This window comes from Sturnira hondurensis, unplaced genomic scaffold (assembly GCF_014824575.4).
Source record: "Sturnira hondurensis isolate 20B ecotype Veracruz unplaced genomic scaffold, ASM1482457v3 Scaffold0004257, whole genome shotgun sequence".
Classification (NCBI taxonomy): Eukaryota; Metazoa; Chordata; class Mammalia; order Chiroptera; family Phyllostomidae; genus Sturnira; species Sturnira hondurensis.
This window is the reverse complement of record NW_028076888.1, coordinates 295762-315460: the sequence shown is the minus strand read 5'-3', so window position 1 is coordinate 315460 and position 19699 is coordinate 295762. Positions and strand designations below refer to the sequence as shown.

Below are 19699 nucleotides of genomic sequence, written 5' to 3'. Positions count from 1 at the left end.
AGTGCTGAGGTTCTGGCTACCTGGTGAGCTGTGAGAGGCCAGGTCTGACCCCCCCCAGACAAAAAAGTCAGGGTCCCTCCTGCCCTGGAGCCCACCATTGGAGGCGGGCAGCGAGGGCACAGCCACGCCACACCATGCAGCTTCCCCGTGTTTAGGCAGCACCCTGGCACGAGCTCACTCAGGAGCACACCTGCGGCCCAAAGACCCTGAAGACAACACCCAGAACTGCTGGGCAGGGGCCACCTGCCAACAGAAAGTAGCACCCGGGACTAGACTGCATGCCACCGTCGTCTGGATGTGAAAGGGAAACACACCATAGCTTGTCCCTGATGGTTCCAGGGTCAGGAGGATCCCCAATGGTTGGTGCTTACTGAGCACCTACTAGGGGCACCATGCACACAACATCTCTGGTCCTAGGTGTCCCTGGGAGCAGCTATCATCCCCACATTAGAGATGGGGAATGGAGGCTCAAGGCAGTAATGTCTTGCTCAGGAGACATGGCTGGGAAGTGGCAGTGCCGGGACCCAAACCAAGGTCCCTCGATTCCACACGTTCCTACTCCGGGGACCTCTGGGAACAAGAAGGAAACTTCATTTGTTTCACCCAAAGTGAAGTTTATTCACGAGCATTTAGGAAGCACCCTCTGTACCCTGCATGACTCAGAGATAACAGAGAAGTGTGGGTTCGAGCTCCGGGGGGATCCAGGAGATTAGACGCAGACACGTGGGGCAGCTACAGAATGATTCCACGGGCCACGTTACTGAGCTCACATTCTCCCTCACCAACCCCAGCTGGGCGGTGAGCACCAGTGAAAGGAATGAGCCAGAATCTGCAGATACCAGCTGTGACCACCAGATGGCGGTAGTAGGCTATTCCATCGGACTCCGTCCTGCAGACCCTTGATAGGTCACATTGGGTCATTTTTTTTTTCTAGGAGTGACAGTGCCTGGTTAAGTTAAATAGCTTGAGGGAAAGAAATATTTTTAGGCATCCACCACCAGCTGGGTAAAAACATCCAGGATGCACAGTAGCTGGAAGGGATGCCCAGTCAGAGACCACGGTGAGGTGGTAATAGTCAGGGTTGCCCTGCGTTCCCCCCGCTCTCCACCAGGGGGCAGCGCTAGTCCCTCCCCATGGTGTAGCCCTGAATCATGCTGCTGAAGTACGCTTGCGTGTTGCGCTCCGGGAAGAAGAGGATCATGTAGCATTTAGGGCCAAAGTAGCCCAGGCTGATGCCCATGAGGTTGAGCACAGTGACCAAGAGGTCCAGGATGGTGACCAGCACCCCCTTGTAGACAGACATGAAGGTGCAGAGGGAGACAGAGGAGCTGAAATAGAAAGTCATGCAGAAGGTGATGAACTTGGCCTCGTTGTAGTTGGTCGGCAGCTCCTTGCCCATGTAGGCGAAGCTGAAGCCCGCCACGGAGAGCAGCAGGTCCAGGCTGGTGTTGACCAGCAACCCCTGGAGGTAGTTGGGGTTGCAGGAGAGGATCATGACCTTGGGGTCGTCGGGGTCAGTGAGGGCGGTGGGGCTGCTGGTTGTGATCAGCAGGCGGCCAGACAGGATGGCCACCTTGAGCGTCGTCATGATTGCCACGAAGACGTAGGGCCCATGGTAGCGGACCCAGTAGCCATAGGCGCGCGGGAGGCGGCTGGCCAGTTTGAAGACACAGACGATCTGGAAAGAGCGCACGGTGATGCAGGAGATGCAGACGGTGAAGCAGAGAGTGAAGAAGGTCTGGCGGCAGAAGCAGGTGGAGACCGTGGGCAGCCCTATGTACGTGGGCACCATCAGGTACGCCACCAGCAGTGGCCCCAGCATCAGGAAGCACATGGCACCCCCGGCGGAACGAACCATGGGCGTCTGGAAGTGCCTCCAGAATATTACCAGGGTGGCCAGGGTGCTGAGGAAGCCCAGTGCGGCCAGCAGGACCACAGCGATGGTGGGCGCTTCATGCCATTCGAGGAAGACCAGTCGCCGCTTGAAGCAGGCGGCGTCTCCCTTGTGGGACCACTCGTTGCCAGGGCAGGGCTGGCAGTCGAACTCATCTGCAAGAACCAAGGCAACTCCCATCAGCCAAACCCACCCTGCGGGCCCCGGGCACGGAGAGAGAGCTGAGGGCGACCCCTGCAGGCAGAGCCAGCACTCGCTGAGCCTCCTTCACCTGCTGGCTCATCCAACCCCACAGCAGACCCATTTCTCAGACAAAGGAAACTGAGGCTCGGCCAGGGAAGGCCACCAACCTCCTGGACTCAGAGCCTAACGACTAATTCCTTTCTTCCAAGACCTCGCTCTCTGGTGGGAGAGATATTCAGCTACTTACTCAAAAAGAATTCATTCAGCAAACGTTTTTGAGCACCGTCCTCAGGTAGGAGGTCACAGAGACAGACAAACCCCAGCCCCCTGCCTTCAGGCTACGGACAAGTCGGGAGAGAAAGGCCAGTGAGATCACTCCCCACGCTGTGCCCTGCTGAGCACACAGTAAGCACCCTGAGAGCAGGTGCGTGCGTGCACTTCACGCATGCGTCAGTGAAGCTGTGAAGACAGTCACCGGAGCCCCAGCTGTGAGCTGTGGCGCTCAATGCTGACATGGACAGAGGACACTGTCCCCGCCTTCCTGGAGCACGTGTTCTGCCGGAAGAGACGTTAGTTAACCCTTCTAATCAAGCAAGTCACTCAGGAAATATTCGCTGAGCAACCGTTCCAGGCTCTGAACTACACTAGGCACCTGGGAGGCTGGAGAGAGAAACTGGATACTGCCCGTCTGCCGGAAACGCTTCTTCTACCGGCAGAGCCAGTTCATCCACTCATTCGCCCCTTCATCCACCCATCATCCAGTGCACTTCCCCTGGCCTGGCTCCCCTGGGCCGCGGACTGAGTGTGTGCGGATCCAGGCCAGTTGCAGCCCCACCCGGCTGTTCCTTCTCCCTAAACCAGCCTGCACGGGAGATTTTTCTCTCCACCAGGTACTGGGGAGATACCAGTGGAACAAAACGTGGTCCCTGGCCTTTGGACACTTACGTTGCCTCAGGGAGACCCCAGAGACCCTGCAAAAGAGGAAAAGGCCAAGAGACCCCTGGGGCAAGGGCAAGGGTGCGGGCTGGCAAGCTGTACCTGCAGTTTTGTTGAGAAAGGTGCCGGGGAGGCAGTCAAGACACTCGAAGCAGCAGGAATGGACGCCCATAGCCTTCTTCTTCTGCCCAGGCAGGCAGTTCTTGGAACACATGGACACGGGGGCCTGCGGGGAGGAGGGCATGAGGCCCGAGCCCTCGTTCCCCCCACTCTGAGGGCCTGCCAGCTCCCCCCACCTATCAGGATGCTCAGGGCAGGGGAGGCTGCCTCCTGTCTGGGAGGAAAAGGGGTGCTGGGACTCTCATTAGGAATGGACCTTTGTGGGGACCCTCTTAGTTTCGCCTGCCCAAGATCTAACAGTCCAGACAGAGGCTCCTGAGAGGACAGGATGTGACCCTGGGGCTGCTGGCAGCCACCTTGTCTCCAGGGCACAGAACACTCCTGAGGAAGAATCTGAGAGATGGAGCCCGTGAGACCCTGGATCCCTCCTTGCCTGAAGAAGCCTCCCTTCTACCCTGGAGGTTTCCATGGCAATAAATTATCACTTTGCGTCGTCGCTTTCTGCCACTGGCAGCCTTTACGGAGGGGTGGGGTTTTCGGGTGAATAAGAGCAGCAGTGGTGACCATAGCTATTGTTTCTGCTGCTCTAGTTCTAGAACCTAGAAGAAGACCCAGCGGACAATGATTGTTCAGTAAGTGACTGAGTGAATCACAGGTAGAGGAAGCAGTGAGAACAGGGGGGTGGAGGAGCAGAGGGGGACGGCACGCTTGGGAAGAAGGCGCGTCTGGGCCTGGCTGGAGTTGGGTCGCAGGAGGAGAGGGTCGGGGAGCGCGGAGGCCTTCTGGGGGCTCCGCTATGAACGCACTGAGACTGCAGGGGGGTGGGAGGCAACCACGGTTCCCGAGAGTGCAGAGGGCCCGATCAGATTTGGTCGGACAGAAGTCCTTCTGATGACCCAGGTGTCGAGAGTGCGCAGAGGAAGGGCCAAGGGCCCGACAAGTGGGGACAGATCAGGACTGCTTGGCCCCAGGGGCCCCCTCCTCTTGCCTCTCAGAGGTCACCTGTCTTCTGCCCCACCCCTCAGTCTCTCTAGCCTCTGACACCACAGTTACAGCAAATAAGAAGCACAGCCTAACGCCCTAACGCCCACCCAGATAAACACAAAATCTCCTACTAGAGATTCATGTAGCTCATCTTCTTCTAAGGAATACATCGTGTCAGGCCTTCAAAAAGAATTAAAGAGCATGCTAAAAGACAAAAACAAAAGTCACAGTCTGAAGAGAGGAAACAAGCATCGGATTTTAGAACATCCAAGATTTGGAAATTATCAGACCGGGAACTTCAATTAACTGTGACCCACAGGCTGGGGCTCTAACCGAAAAAGTGGGCAACGTGCGAGAACAGACGGGTGACGTCAGCCCAGACATGGAGACTCTAGGAAAGAATCAAAAGGAGATGCTCGGGGTTTAAAAAGCAAGCAGACATCAGAAATGCTTCTTCCAACGTTACCGCTAATGGAGGTAAAGAATGCCAGTGAACTGGACAGAGTCAAGGAAAGAATCAGTGAGCTCGAAGATGGTCCGATAAAAATATCTCCCAAACTGAGGAACAAAGAGAAAGAAAAAGAGAGAGAACGGAATATCTGAGAACTATGAACAATCACAAGAGGTACAACATACGCATAACTGGAATAACCAAAGGAGACTAAAGACAGCAAAGCACAGAAGAAATATTTGAAGGAATACTGTCTGAGAACTTTCTAAAATTAATGACAGACCCCAACCCCCAGATCCAGGAAGCTGAGAGACACCCAGCAGGAGAAGCAGCCAGACACCTGCACCGCCGTCTGCCACATCCAAAGTGCAAAAGACAAAGACAAAAATAAAATCTCAACAACAACAAAAGCCAGAGGAGGGGAAATGCCAACAAAAAAATGGTTACTTGAGAAAAAGAAGGACATTTTATCATGATTACAGGGTCAACGGATTAGGATGATAGAATCATTATAAACATACAGCAAGAGGGCCCCGAGACACACAATGCAAAAGCCGTCAGAATCGAAAGGAGAAATAGACAACTGAAATATAACATTCCACCGTAATGCTCAGACGTCAGTGCCTCCCTCTCAGTAACGGGCAGAACCATCAGACGGAAGGTAAGTGAGGAAACAGGACTAGACCAGTGCACGAGCTGAGTCGACCTAACCGAGGCGTCCAGAGCACTGTCTAGTAATGACAGAACACACATCCCTCTCAAGCTGGCCCCGGGGCGTTTCCCGGAACAGACCGGGTGTTTGGCCTCGGAGGAAGGGCTGACAGATGTTTCACAGGCAGATAGCACGCAAGTTAGACATGAGACACAGAAGGAAGACCGGAAAACTCACAAATTCACGGAATTTGAACAATGCTGTTCAACAACCTATGGATCCAATGAGAAATCACAGGGGAAATGAGAAAACATTTAAGAGAGGAATGAAGTTGAAAACTCAACCTACCAAAATGGACACAGCGGAGCAGGAGAAGGGGGATATTCACAGCTATGAATGCTCACGTTCACAAGCAAGGGCGTCGTATACACGTTCCACACCTTTCTCTGCTCATCTACTGACGGGCACAGGGGCTGCTTCCGTACCTTGGCCATTGTAAATAACGCTGCAACAAGCACAGAAGCTCACGCATCTGTCTGAATTAGTGGTTTGGATTTCCCTGGATACGGACCCAGAGGTGAAACTGCAGGGTCAGCGGGTCGCTCTGTTTTTAATTGTGTGGTGACCCTCCACGCTGTTTTCCGCGGTGAAGCTGCAGCCCCACCAACAGGGCCTGGGGATCCCCTCCTCTCCACACCTCCACCAGCACTTGCTTGTCGATGGACAGACATAACTTGTTTAGATGACGTCCTACCGGAGCAGGGTGGGTCCTCCTCTGAGGTGGCCAATGTCCTTACAGAAGGGAGAGCCCCGTGTAAAGGAGGTAGAGGCCCAGGGGGAGGGAGCAGAAGCTGGGGAGAGGCAACAGTCCCCAGCAGGCCTCCAGGAGCCAGGTGAGAGGGTGGCGCGGGTGCCCCCTCACAGCCCCCAGCGGGAACCAGCCCTGCTGGCAGCACCATGGTCCCGGACTTCCAGCCTCCAGGACTGCGAGACAACACATTTCTGTTCTTTAAGCGCCCCCGGCTGCGGCTGTTTGTTACAGCAGCCCCAGCAAACAGAGACAGAAACCAATTTCCTCCATAAACATCCCCCAGAGGCCTGGGAACCAGCAGCATCAAGAGTCTGGAACTGGGGATAAAGCGCAAGGCAGGAGAGCCAGGAGGGGTCTTCGAGAAGCTTCATAAGTCCCTGGTCCCCTCCCCTCCCCCCAACAGGCTGGGCCTCTGCCCCTCCCCGCACCAGCAGAGTCCTGACAGCTGACGGTCAGTAGAGGATTAAAATGGGACCTTTGGGTTGACCAGCGTCAGACACAGTGGAAGGCAGAGCTACCGTCCCCACAGCACGAACATTAATGGACAGGACGCAGCGTGAATGCCCTGGTCCCCGAGGTCCTGAGGGGCCAAAGAGCCCCAAACTTCCAGTTCTCAGCCAGCGGTGGGAGGGCAGGACCCCAGACAAACAGAGACCCCACCAGCTATGGGTGCCGAACCTGGATGCCATCCTTGATAAAAAGGGCTGTGGCCACCCCCCACCGAGCCGGTCCCCGCAGCCTCTGAGAACTGACCGAGCCGGTGGGCGTGTGCCAGGAGACGTTGCGGACACACTCCAGCTGCCGCTGCATGGGGTAGTAGGTGGCGATGCTCTCGAATGGGTTCTGGCTCAGGTCCCACTGCCACTGAACAACCTCCAGGGGCACGGGCAGGTCCCCGTACTGGTCGAAGTGGATGCGGTGGCCCAGGAGGGTGAAGTTGACCTTCTTGATCTCCTGAAGTAGCTAGAGGGACCAGAGAAGAGGGAAGTGGGCTGGCCTCCGAGGGTGGGCCGTCCTGGGAGAAATCTGCCGTCCTGCTCGCCTTATGCGGAGACTCCTATCTCTGGTGCCAGACTTTTTGGGTTTAGGTGCCAGCCGTGCCGCCAGCCGTGAGGCTTTGGGCCTGTCGCTTAACCTCTCAACCTGTTTCGACGGCAAAAAGGGAGCAGCAAAACACCTATTTTCTGGACTCTGAAGCAATAAAGGAGTTCATCTATGTTTGGGGCTGAGAATAGTGCCTGAGAAACAGTAAATGTTCACCCCCTACTGAAGATTTGATCATATTCTTTTTCTCAGGAAGTCCCCTTGGCCATCCCTCGGGGACCCAGTACCTGCCCCCAGAGTCCCTCTCTCTGTAAGAGTTGGCTGGGATCTCCCCTGCTCTGCTCCCTGCCCCCTGCACAGGTCCTGCCAGTCCCCCCAACTCCACGACTCACTCTCAGGATGCAGACGCCGGGACAAACTAGCACATGTGTGGAACTGGGATTCCCTGGGCCTGAATTCCGCCCTAGCTCTGTCCTCGGTTTGCTGTGTGACTTTGAGCAAGTCACTGAACTTCTCTGGTCTGACCCCAGAAGAGCTTCCAGCTTAGATATCCCACCTGTCTGGCTCCTAGACTTTTTCCTCCATAAATAGGAGAGCCTATTGGGCTACATCTTGGGAGTACAGAGCTCACCTCACCTTGGAGACTGGCTGACAGACAGACAGACAGCCAAGGGAGTTGGTCCCTAACCTTCTCCCCAAAGAGGCTTCCAGAGTCAGGTCTCTCCTCCTGGAATGTCCAGCAGCTGCCCTCCCCTGCTTAAATCCTGCCTTCCCTCTCCGCCCCCCATCCTCCACCCCTACCCCACCCCACCACACACAGCTCCAACTCTGACTTCCTGCTGCATTCAGCAGGGACAGAGTCCCCTCCTTGGGTGAGAGGCTAATTTTCTCACAATGCCCAATCTGGGCCTGGCACACAGTGGGTGCCTGGCACAACTCAGTGAATGGAGTTGGACAGCCTGGTGCTCTTTGGGCTCCACCATCAAGGGAGGAAAGACATCGACTGATCCTTCATCAGAGCTACTGCCAACTGTGGCTGGGGAAACACCTGGAGGGAGAAGGTGGAAAACCACTGTGGAATGGGCCCGGCCTGGGTTCAAAGCCACGGTCCGCGGCTTGCCACTAAGCCATCACAGGCAAATCATTTTGACTCCCCGTCCCTCAGATTCCCTGTCTATAGATCGTCAGCCTCACAGGATGGCTATGAGTCAAGGTGATGCGTGCTGGGCACTCGGTGCTCGTGGGCACTCAAACGACGGTAAAGCGCCCGTGACGCTTACGTATGTTATTAATGTAGCAGAGCGTGTGGTAAAACAGAGTATTGACCAGCTGACGCCAGAATATCTTTTAAAGAATAACCACATTCAAAAAGAAAGAACAACTACGCTTAAAAAAAAATAAACACTTAGGTTTGCAAGGTTAGGCTCTGAGATTACAGAGTAGAGAGGTACAAATAAATAAAATAAAAGTAGCGAGGATTTTTAAAGAACTACCTAAAGTGCTCTGTTAAGGAAGTGAGCAGGTCCCTAGGAGATGGGTGGGTGTCTAGGAGAGAAGGGAAGAATGAAGAGAGGCCAGAGACACGGGGTGGGTGATTGGCTGAGCCCCGGCCTCTGAAAAACCAAGGGACGGCCTCGGCACAGCCACGTCTGACAGCACGGGGTTGAGGGGCACACCGAGAAACCCCCCCGCCCCCCCTCCCCGCTTCTCCAGCTCTGCCCTGAAACCTTCTCCACCCAAGGCCTTGGTGGTAGAGGTGTGTGGGAATCAGCCAACACAGACTGAAGCTCCAGGCCTGAATCAAGGGGACACAGATTTGGGGCAATGACCCCTGAACCTGATGTGGCACCTGGAGAACTGACGGGAATCCCCAAACCCCCTCTCCCAGCCCTGGGCCCCGCCCGGAGTGACCTTAGGGAACACTGTGGCTTCCACTTTCTGTGGGGTCTGTTCCCACGGAACTTCACCGGAACCTCCCACGACAGACTATCTTGGATGATGAGGATTAAACTAATGAAGAAGGACATTTGTTTTGGCAGCAGGAAGGATTTCTGTTTTCGCGTTTTCCAGAGGCAGGGCACGTCCCAAGGCCTCTCCCATCTGTCGGCCCAGAACCCACCAAGGGATGAAGAGGCTAGAGCAGAGGCGGGGGGCCGTCGGGGGAGGGTGTTCCTGCACTCTCCATGGCAACCAAAGGCTCTGCACCTTCTCCCCAGGGTTCAGGCTTTCCTCCTCACCTTCCAGGGATAGACCACCTTCTTGGGGCAGCCGGTCTGGCTGCAGCCCAGGAGGCTGTGCAGCCCGTGGGCAATGGCGTAGACAGCAGCGTACACATTGTAGGCCCCGCGCTGGCTGGAATATCTGAGCAAGGTGTTTAAGGACTGAGGGGTGTCCAGGCAGGTGTCGCACTCCTGGTTGCAGGTGGCGCTCCCGTTGGACGTGCGCGGCCTGGCCTGAGCGTGGCGTGCGCGGAACTCGCCGAAGCCAGGCATGGGCACACTCTGGGTGGTGATGCCCAGGAAGGTGCCCGTGTGGCGCAGCTCGGTGAGGCTGTGCAGGACCAGATCGGCAGCCCAGGACTCAGAGGCGATCCACACGACGCCGCTGAAGTTCCGGCGCAGCACCTCGTGGAAGAAGTTTCGCAGGGCCAGGTCGGGCGAGAACAGGACCACCACGCGTGCGGAGCTCTGCTGCAGCTTTTCCACAATGGCCTCCAGGCGCTCACGCTCCTGTGGCGTCACCTCCTGGTTGGGCTGCGGCGTGGGCAGCGACTCCTGGAAGGCGATGCAGATGTCGAAGCCGGCCAGGCGACTGCTGAGCAGGTGGCTGTTGTCGCGGCCGTAGTCGTCGCTGCTCACCAGCACGACGATCCAGTTCCAGCGGAAGTGCAGCATCAGCTGCACCATGGCCTCGATCTGGTGATCCGCTCCCGGCACCGTGCGCAGCAGCGAGGGGAAGCTCTGCTTGTTGCGCAGCTTGCTGCTGAAGGCGCTGTAGGTGATCTGACAGAGAGAGGGGAGGGGCCGCCAGCACTGACGCCCCGCCCCGTCTAAAACTGCCATCTCACGCCCCCTGTCCAGACATGCCGCACGTCCCTTACCCTGCGAGAATTTTCCTTTCTCCATTGCACCCCTGACTGTCTAACATCCTAAATCACTTACTTATTCACGTTTACTGCCTGCCTCTCCCCACTGGAAGCTAATCTCTATGTCCCCGGCTGGTTTCTCCAGTGCCTCCCACTGTATCTGGCATAGGAGGTGCTCAACAAATATTTGTTAAATGAATGAAACCATGAGCTCAGTCCTGGACTAGATGGTTCACACAGGAATAAGAAAGCATACTGAGCACCTACTATGTGTCAGGCCCTGTGTGAGCTGCTTTACACAACAAAAACCAACAGCAAAAATTACAGAACTGGTGACCACCTACTGTGTGCCAAGTCCCTTGCTAGCTGCTCTTTAATGAGTAGATATTTTATGCTCGTTCTGGACTAGACACTTTCCATCATGATGGTGACAACAGTGCTCATAACAGTGACAGTACTTTCTTGAGGACCTACTACGTGGCAGGCCCTGGGCTGGGCAACCATACAGGAAAATGTTGAGCATTTTGAGTTTCCATTCTCATGCAAGATGTTCGACATAACAGTAACATTACCGATAACCTACTGTGTGTCAGAAATACTTGCATAGGTTAAACACTTGAATCTTCAGACAGTCGTAGGAGAGAACGCTCATCATCTCACTTTACAGTGGGGAGACGGAGGCTCAGAGAGCTGAGAGATGAGTCTCACAATGGGCAAGACTCAGAGCCAAGATGCATGACCAAGTTCATCTGCCTCCAAAGCCTAAACTCTCATCCAAAAGGCCAGGTGCCTTCCCAGGGTTGGGGTCAATGTCCCGACCTTGCCTTTGCTCTTGTCTCTGCCCCAGGACTGGTAAGGGCAAGTGAGCTCCCTGGACAACCACACCTCTGCCCCCCTCCCCGGCCCTTTCTCCCAGGGCCCAGGGGCCTCACCCACCTGTGGAAGGAGAATGAGGGAGAGGAAGTTGGCCATAGTCATGGCGGACTCAGAGTGGTCGGGGCCAATGACAGCCACCACACGGGGCACGTAGTGGCTGTAGTCCTCCTGGATGGGCAGGAGGTAGTCCTCGCCTGCCAGGAAGAAGAGCACGGGCTGCACGTTGTTGGAGGTGTAGCACACGTCCACCATCTCGTAGCCCAGCCGCACGCCGGGCAGCAGGCCGCTGCGGTTGTTGATCTCCTGCACGGCAAAGCGCATGGCCTGCATGAAGGTGTAGCCCAGCGCCTTCGTTTCGTACCTGCAGGGGTGCAGCGGGGTGGCAGCAGGTCCAGAATGAGAGGGGCGGGCAGCAGAGAGCCAGCCTACTTCTCCTATATGCCCAGGGGAGGCCCACATATTGCCCAAGAAGGAGCCACTCCAGAAGATTCTGGTACTTTTACCACATTATTGTCACGGCACCACAGCTCTAGGGTCCTCATTGTCCCTATGACCACCTCGGGCACGGATCTCTGTGGCCACCATCATCACCATCACCATCATCACCGCCACCACCATCGCCACACTCGTCACCATTTTCGTGATCACCAGCGTTACTGCCCTCACCATCATAAACCCCTCCATCACCACCATCCCTTCACTGGACTCCCTACCATTATTACGTGTGTCGGGACAGCTAACATCATGCTTAGAGCCATGCCTGGGACCACCACCCTCCCCATTCACAAGCCAGCGTACAATCTCCCCCAGCATCCTGTAAGTCAGTGCTTACTCCCCTTCTGCACTTTCCTCTCTCCCTCCCTCTCTCCCAGAATGCCTTCACCCTCTCTACACGGGCTGGCTCCAGTATCTGGCCTTCATCCCGGCATGGAGATGGCCCACCCAGTCTCTGAGTGATGCTGCCACCCCAAGGGGGCTGCCAGGGGAGGGAGGGAGAGCAAAGCCCCTCCAGGCCTGGAAGCGCCCTGATCCCCTCCCCACAGCCCCAGGAAAAGGCGAACCTTCCCCCACCGGTCTGAGAACCCGCCACCGCAGAAGAGCCACATTCTGCCTCTGAAGGTCGGACACCTGGTTTCTCTACTGGGCCTCAGCATGGACGCACTGGGAGTCCCCTGGTTGCCAGAGGGGGTGGGGCCGGTTTTGATGGTCTCTGGGTCACGGTCTCCTGATCTCAAATATCCTTAAGCTCTTTATATTCAGAGAGGTGACACTGGGGCACCCCAGGTCACAGTGCTTCAGGGCACGACAGCCGAAGACTTCAGTCACACAGACTGTGGGGGGGCTTCCCCGGGAGCCGGTAAGGTGGGTCCAGGGAGGAGATTTGGCAGTGAACGAGAAAGAGTGTTCTGAGCCCCTAGTCTTGGCCTTGGCCTGGCCTCCCACGGATCCCAGAAACAACCCTGGTCCCTACCCACCCCTGCCACCCCAGCCAGCCTCCCACGGGAGACTCACTCCTTGCACTTGGGCACCTGCAGAAGGTTGAGGTGGATGATGCCCTTCACGTTGGCGTGGAGGGTGAAGAGGCCACCCAGGAGGTAATCCCCAGCCAGGCTGAAGTCCGAGTCCTCGGCCGGCTTAGCCAGGACCTGCAGCAAGAAGAACAGGGAGCAGACCGCCCTCGCCTGGGCTCCCATGGCAGGAAGTAGGGGTCCTAAGAAGTGGCTCTGCCTCACCAGCAAGCTGGCCACTAGACACCAAGGGATTTGCACAGACATTTACATAGTGACGGTCCTGCCACCGTCCGGGGGTGGGGAAAGCACCTGGGACAGGTGGCGAGGTGGGGGGGGAGGGGAGGAGGCTGGAGTGAGGACGACCCCCCCGAGAGCACAGTGGGGCCTGGGGGGTGCGGAGGAACCCCATTTGGAAGTAGAGAGAGCGTGTGCTGCCAACCAGTCACAGCACCCTGATCACACGAGCAGATAGAGTAGGGTGGCCGATGGAGCCCGGCTTTAGGGCCCAAGTTGGCCTGGCGTGTGGTAATAAGAATGGCACCGGGCCTACAGCAGGTGTCCCCGGAGGAGGAGCCATTGTCACCAGGAACCAGGCACTGCGCTGAATGCTTGCCATCTTCCATCCCTCCTAATGCTCATGAGAACTGGAGCTGTGACCAAACCAGTTCACAGGCAAGGAAACTGAGGTCCAGAGAAGTTAAGAAACTCACCCTGGGTTGCACAACCACAGGGCTGAGACTCCAATCACGCAGGTCACTCCACGCCACGTCACACACATAATGTCACTGGTTTTGATAAAAGCAGCTGGCAAAGAGAATGGGAGGTGGGGGTGGGGCTGGGGGGTCTCGGGGAGGGGGCTGAAGGTCTCGCTCCCTCTGACCGCTGCCGTGCTCAGCCCATAGGCCGTCAGTCAGCTTTGCAGAGTGAGCCCGCTCTGAGTTGCCCATCTGGGTCCAGAGCCCATAGGCAGGGGTCCTGGCAAAAAAGTTGACAGTTCCTGAAGTCAAACGTGACAATCGCAAAAAGTTGGGTGGAGGGAGCTGGCTCTCGGGGCCCCACTGGAATCAGAGATCCTTGGCCACGCAGCGTTACTTTGGTCCCTCCCAGCCCTAACCACGTGGGGCCCAACAGGAGTCTGAGGGGACAGGCACCTAGTGCCCAGCTCCACTGGGCCTGTCCCAGGCCTGTCGGGTTGTGAGGGGAGGAGGCCCTAAAATACAAAAAGGCCACTGGAAACCCAGGGTTCTCCCTCAAGGGCCAGCTGAGGCTCCTTCAAGAAACCGTCCCTGCCCCCAGTTCACAGGAACCGCCCTGCTCTGAGCTGCAGTGACCCAGCCGTCTGTGTGGTCACTGGGCGTCCAGTAGCAGCCTTACATCACCGACTGATTCCTGCTGATGTGCATGTCCTTGCTGTAGGAACCCCGGGGCAGCCAGCGCTGGCCCGCCCGGCCTAGACCACCATGCTGTCTGCTGGGTGCACCAGGCAGCTCATGTAAACTCTCCGGACCTGTTTGCTCCCTAGCTGGAACAGGGATCACAGTACCGGTGCCACGGGATTCGTCTGGGGGTTGAATAAAATGTCACGTGACAATGGCGAGGTGCCAAGCAGACCCTGGGAAAAGGCAACTCTGCCAGAGTTCAACACTGTCTCTTGTAACACCACGAACTGCCCCAGGGGCCACCACGGGCCCTGCACCCGGCCAAAAGGGCCAGGGCTTCTTGAACTCACCTCGAAAGATGCCACATGCCGGTAGCAGCTCAAGGAAGCGTGCCCTCCCTGGCTCGTGACCTGTCCTGGGGTGGAGTCATTCCACAGACTTTCAGAACAGCGGGGAGAGGCGTCCTAATACTGCGGGAAGACAGGATTTACTGTGTGATCTTGAACTTGTGTCCGCCCCCCTCAGGGCCTAGGCAAACCATTGGCGGGGAGGGGAAGATCCATCCCCTAAAACAAAAGGAACAGCCCTGCATGGGGCATCTGGAGGTGTGGGTTCCAGGCCTGGCCCTCCCCTCTCTGGCCTCAGTTTCCTCATCTGTACAATGGAAGGCTCTCTTTGGACTGCCCATGCCCACCCTCTGACCGCCCATCAAAGGTCCCAGCACTAACTCGTCCTCTGTCCCTTGTGTTTTCTCCAGGCCCCTCCCCCCTCACCACACCCCAAGCTCAGACCCTCAGCTTCCTGTCTGGACCCCTCTGTGCCCTTTGTGCTGACCATTTAAATTCCTGGCAGTTTACATCCTCTGAACCTATGGGTCCTCCGCTCTGACACCTCCCAGGGCTCCCCATTGCCTGCAGGATCATGGCTGAGCTCCTTGCCTCGGCATTCAAGGCCTCCCTGTCCCTGCCTTTCCAGCCTGTACCATGTGCCCCAAACTACAGCCACCCCGGCCCCCTGGCAGCCCGGCCCCTTGGCACTTCTAGACACTTCAGGAGGTTGGAGGATGACAACAAAACAGAACCTTTTCCAGGGCATGTCAGACATTGTGCCAAGAATTCCATGTACAGTATGTCATTTAATTCTCACAAGTACCCTGCAAAGTGGCCACGGGGAAACTGAACTCGAGAGGTTAATTTCCTGAACGTCACACCTCTAACAGGGGGTGGCACTAGAATTTAGACCAAGGCGGCCCCAGCTCTCAACCCCTGTGCTACCCGACTGGCTGTGTTCTGCCCACAGGAGCTGTCCTGCTATGCCCGGCCCCGATGCCAGGGCGCAGGGGGGCTGAGAAAGCCATTAACCCAGTGGGCACTGGCTGAGCCCACCCTGTAACAGGGCTGAGTGCGGTACAAGGGACACAGCCAGGGACATTGCAAGGGATCTGGCTTACAGTCGAGGCAGAAATCAGGGCCCTCGTGAGGGTGGTACGTGCTGGGATGACAGGGGCCCCAGGGCCCCCCACAGTGAGGAGATCACGGCAGAGCTGAGAGAGCCTGCAGAGATCCACAAAGCCATTCGTCACACAGATGGGGCAATTGAGGCCCGGAGAGGGGCGCTTGCCCAAGGACCCGAAAAGCAGGCTGATTTCCCCTTGACTCAAGGCTCAAGTGTGCCAGGACGGCTCTGTGATGCCCCAGGCCACGCCAGCCCCAAGATGGAACGAGGAGGAGGGAAGGTACTGGCTGCCCCAGAGCTTCACGGGGGAGGCAGGGGCTGTGCCACAGAGCATGGGGTGGGGGGGGGGGTGATGATGAGCACAGGTTATTTCTGTGGTTCGAGGACTCACTGCTGAGTGCTCACCGCGCTTCATCGCCCCCTTCATTGTCACCACTTCTCCTATTTCCCCGTTTTGCAGACAGGGAGGCAGATTCAGAGAGACAGTAACTTATTCAACGCCACGTAGCAGGTATGTGGACAGAAGGAACCCAAGGCTCAGATGGGGGGGCATGAGAGTGGTGGAACCAAGGGGCTCCGATGAGGAAGGAATAACAGGGCCCGTGGCAGGGAGGGCTTCTTAGTGTGTGCGGGCCATTGGCATGGACGGGGCACCTCCCTGAGGACCAAACTCTGAACATCCTGCAGGCTGCCCTCGGGCAGGTGGCTTCCATTCTCTAGGCCTCAGTCTCCCCACCTGTAAAAGGCACTCAAGCAGGGGCAAGGGTCCTTTCGAGATTCTGATGAGGCCCAGACACTCACATGACACTCGGCAAGCGCATAGCAGACCATGAACCCAGGTGCCGCCAGGCCTGCTCCATGAGGCCTGTCTGCAGACCCTGTGCCGAGACGTCCCAGGCTGGGGGATCTGCATGCTCCCCTCTGCCCTGACACCATCTAGGAGGGGTGACTGGGTGTGGCTGAGGCCCTGACCGCTCCGAGGACAGATGCCCAGGAATACTGTGTCACCCTGACTCTCTGCCAGGGTTACACATACATAGCCCGTGCCCTGGGTGGCCCAGGCTGGACACACTGTTGCCCTCCTGGCCCAGTCCAGGGCACAAGGTCCCCTGTGTAGCCACTGGTTGCCAAGGCAACAGCGAGCCATGACAGGCTTATGTAAAGTACATGGGGTGGGGACAGTGTGGAAATGGGGGCCCTGGAGAAGCTGTCCATTTGCCTGGCATCCGCTCCGCCAGGTGCTCACGGAAAGGAACTGGCTGAAGGGGGCTGCCCTGACCTTCCTTCCTCCCCCTCCCATGGAGCACAGGGGAGCCCCCAAGAAAGGTCTGACCCCAGGGACTGGAGGCTGCATCAGCTCCTCTTCCCCACCCCACACCACCCCATCTCGCCTGCTTCTTTCCTACCATATTCCTCCTCCAGGACAAAACTGGGCAGCTGGAAACCTAGCTCCAATCTGGCTTAGGATGGGCACGCAGGGCCTTCCCAGAGAAGGTCCGAGCAATGGGCCTCCTGAGCCTGCTGACTTAGTTCAGAGAAGCGTTGGAGGAGGGACACCGGGGAGGCCTCTGAGCCCCTCCTCAGGGGGCCCAGCCTCATCGGTCACCTCTGGGAGAGGTTAGACCTCAAAAGTGGAGTGGCCCCTGGAGGCTGGGGACCCAAGGGTCAGCTGAGGCCTGTGGTATGGTCGAGACACCCACTTGAACCCACAGAGTTGCCTAAGCTTCCTCACTGAACTTGGCTGGCTGACGTCAAGCAGTCTGTGTCTCAACCAGAGAAAAGACCTAGAAGCTCCCAATGACCACGGGCTCAGTGAGAGCCCAAGGGAGGGAAGCAGCCTTTACGGAGCCTCTGCAAAGCCTTCCAACATCACTGCGTCTGCTCTGCACAGTCCCGGGAAGGACTTTTATCCCTACTGCACAGATGAGGAAACCGAGGCTCAGAAGCCCAAGTGCCTTCTGTGGGAGGACTTACAAGGCCACAGGTGGAATAACTAGCCCAAGGTCTTTCAGCTGGTTAGCAGGAGGGCCAGGGTGGAACCCAGGTCTCTGGACTTCACAGCTCACGCTCCTCCCACCAACTCCATCAGGTCGTGACCCTGACCCTCTACCACTGACGTTTAACCTCCCCCAATCAGGCCCTTTTGCCTCCATTTAACCAAGGCAGGTGGCAGGTCAAAGCCATTGCTCGCTGTTTCCTCTACCTTCCCTTGTCCCCCAGACTTGGGGCTGATGGCTCTGGAGAGCCCAACACCTGCCCAGGTGCCCAAGGCCTCTCTGCATGGTCGACACAGGAAGTCCCCAGGTCCGTAGTGGCCCAGGAGCCTCTTCATTTCCCTGCTGTGCCTCAGGGGCCCAGCCGCAGGTCTGGGCTCAGAGCATGAACCATTTGCCTGAGGCCGGATGTCCCTGCTGCCACTGTCCCCGGGCTGTCAGTCGGGCGTGCACTCTAAGGAAATGAGGGCCACCTGTGCCGGCTCCTGGCCGACAGGCTGACTCGGAGCTTCTGGGGGTCCAGAGGAGGTGTCAGACCCACCTTCTTCATGAAGCCACGTCCCTCTCATGCATTCCCCCACCGCACGCGCATCCTCTGTCCCCGCACCATCAATCTGGAGCCGGGGTCACGAACAGACCTGGCTGCGCTTGAACACAGGCCGTGCCAGGCACTATACCCACGTGTTGGACCTCGCACCCTTGAACACTCACACAGCCCCACAGGTGCATTCCGTCGCGCCCACTTTACAGAGGAGGAGACTGAGGCACAGGTGGCTGAAGTAGCTAGTACACCTCTGTGTGCCTTACCCGGTAAGGTCAATGTCAAGGCTCTATGAGACTAGACGGCCAAAGCACTTAGCCGGTGATCAGCCAGACAACTCTGCTACTGCCTCAGTGTGACCTCGAGCAATCCACTCCACCATGCAAAAACAATAGCTACTAAAACATTAAAAACTATAAAATACAGTTGCCATCCTTCCCGTCCAGCAAGGACACTGGAGGCCACCCTTTGGTGCTCAGGCAAGCCCCCTTGCCCAAATCAGTGGCAGCCCTGGGGTGAGCAGGGTGGGGGCTCTGCCAAGGGTAAAGTCTCCACTCCCCTCCATAGCTCTGAGAGCCCCCACGCCAACAGCGCAGATCGATGGACCCTGGGACAGGGGTGCTGGTGTGGCTCAGGAGCAGCTCCTTTACATTGTCTCTGGGTGGGGGCAGGCCAGGACACACATGTCCCCCCTCCAAGCCAGCTGGCCCAGGTGGGCTTGGACCCACAGATTCTGGGCTCAAGCCAACTGGCCACCGTCGTTCCCCGCTCGTCACCCGGCAGCTGACCGGGGCGCCACGAGGCAGTCAGCACCATGTGCACAGCCGGGTGGCGGGAAGGGAATGGCTTTTGGCGTCAGGCAGACCTGGGTTTCCATTCCAGTGATACCACGCTCTTGGCAAGCCCTCTCACCTTTCTGCACTGTCCTCATCTGCACAACGGAAGCACGGCAGCCCTTATGTAAGGCTGCCGTGAGAGAACACGCAAAGGCCTTGGCATGTGTATTCTCGGGACTCTCCAGACAAACCAAACCAACAGCAGGCACACAAGGAGGAGATTTACTACATGAAACTGGCTCACAAGATTGTGAGCGTTGGTAAATCCGAATTCTGCCAGGGGGCTGGCAGCCCGGAGACCCACCACGGAGAACTGTGGGCGAGTCCAAATGCTGGTGGGAATCCTTCTTGCTCAGGGTATGTGTGTGTGTGTGTGTGTCGGGTGGCGGGGGGGCGTTAGTCTGTTCTGTTCAGGCCTTCGACTGATTGGATGAGGCCCACCCACAGTATGGAGGGCAGTCTGCTTTCCTCAAAGTCTGCCGATGAAAATGCAAATCTCTTCCGAAAACACCCAGAATAATGTTTAAGTAAAATATCTAGGCACATAAATTTAACCATCACAGCAGGCAACAGTGGTTGTTTCAACAATGGGCAAATGGGCAACACGGTCGAATCACTGATTCTACGTCTGGCGTTGTTCTAAACACCTACAGTCAACTCAGTTCCTTTTCATGACAACCTGTGTGTGTGATCATTCCTAACTTACACAGAGATGAAGAGACAGAAGGTCAGAGAGGCTGTACAACTTGGTGGAGCTGGGATCTGAACCCCGCCCATCCGGCCCCAGGGTTCCCACCACCTGTAGCAGCGATTCCCATTCATCAGTGCCTGCCCTCCCTCCTGTCACACTGTGGGCACCGTGCTGCTGACACCTAATGACACGGTGGCAAAGCCATCAGACTTAGAAGCCAACCAGTGCCTGTGAGCCCCACCAGAGAGACCACCAA

The 19699-nt window shown here is 57.0% G+C and overlaps 1 protein-coding gene across 1 annotated transcript; it reads right to left on the bottom strand.

Moving 5' to 3' along the window:
- Window positions 1-993: 993 nt before the first annotated feature.
- On the bottom strand, window positions 994-12776 carry TAS1R2 (taste 1 receptor member 2). The gene is made up of 6 exons (XM_037045316.1): window positions 12549-12776; window positions 11097-11397; window positions 9313-10077; window positions 6785-6994; window positions 3116-3239; window positions 994-2049 (listed from the first exon to the last, which is right to left on the bottom strand). Exons 1-6 carry the CDS (start codon window positions 12728-12730, stop codon window positions 1121-1123), a joined length of 2511 nt encoding a protein of 836 aa, XP_036901211.1. The 5' UTR covers window positions 12731-12776; the 3' UTR covers window positions 994-1120.
- Between the last annotated feature and the right edge of the window lie 6923 nt (window positions 12777-19699).

Excerpts from the sequence above, each read along its gene's own strand:
- TAS1R2 (XM_037045316.1), bottom strand. The coding sequence starts at position 12,730 with ATGGGAGCCCAGGCGAGGGCGGTCTGCTCCCTGTTCTTCTTGCTGCAG. Across the intron at positions 6,995-9,312 it reads AGGTGGTCTATCCCTGGAAG|CTACTTCAGGAGATCAAGAA; the intron begins GTGAGGAGGAAA and ends TGGTCCCTCTAG. Across the intron at positions 2,050-3,115 it reads CTTTCTCAACAAAACTGCAG|ATGAGTTCGACTGCCAGCCC; the intron begins GTACAGCTTGCC and ends TGGTTCTTGCAG.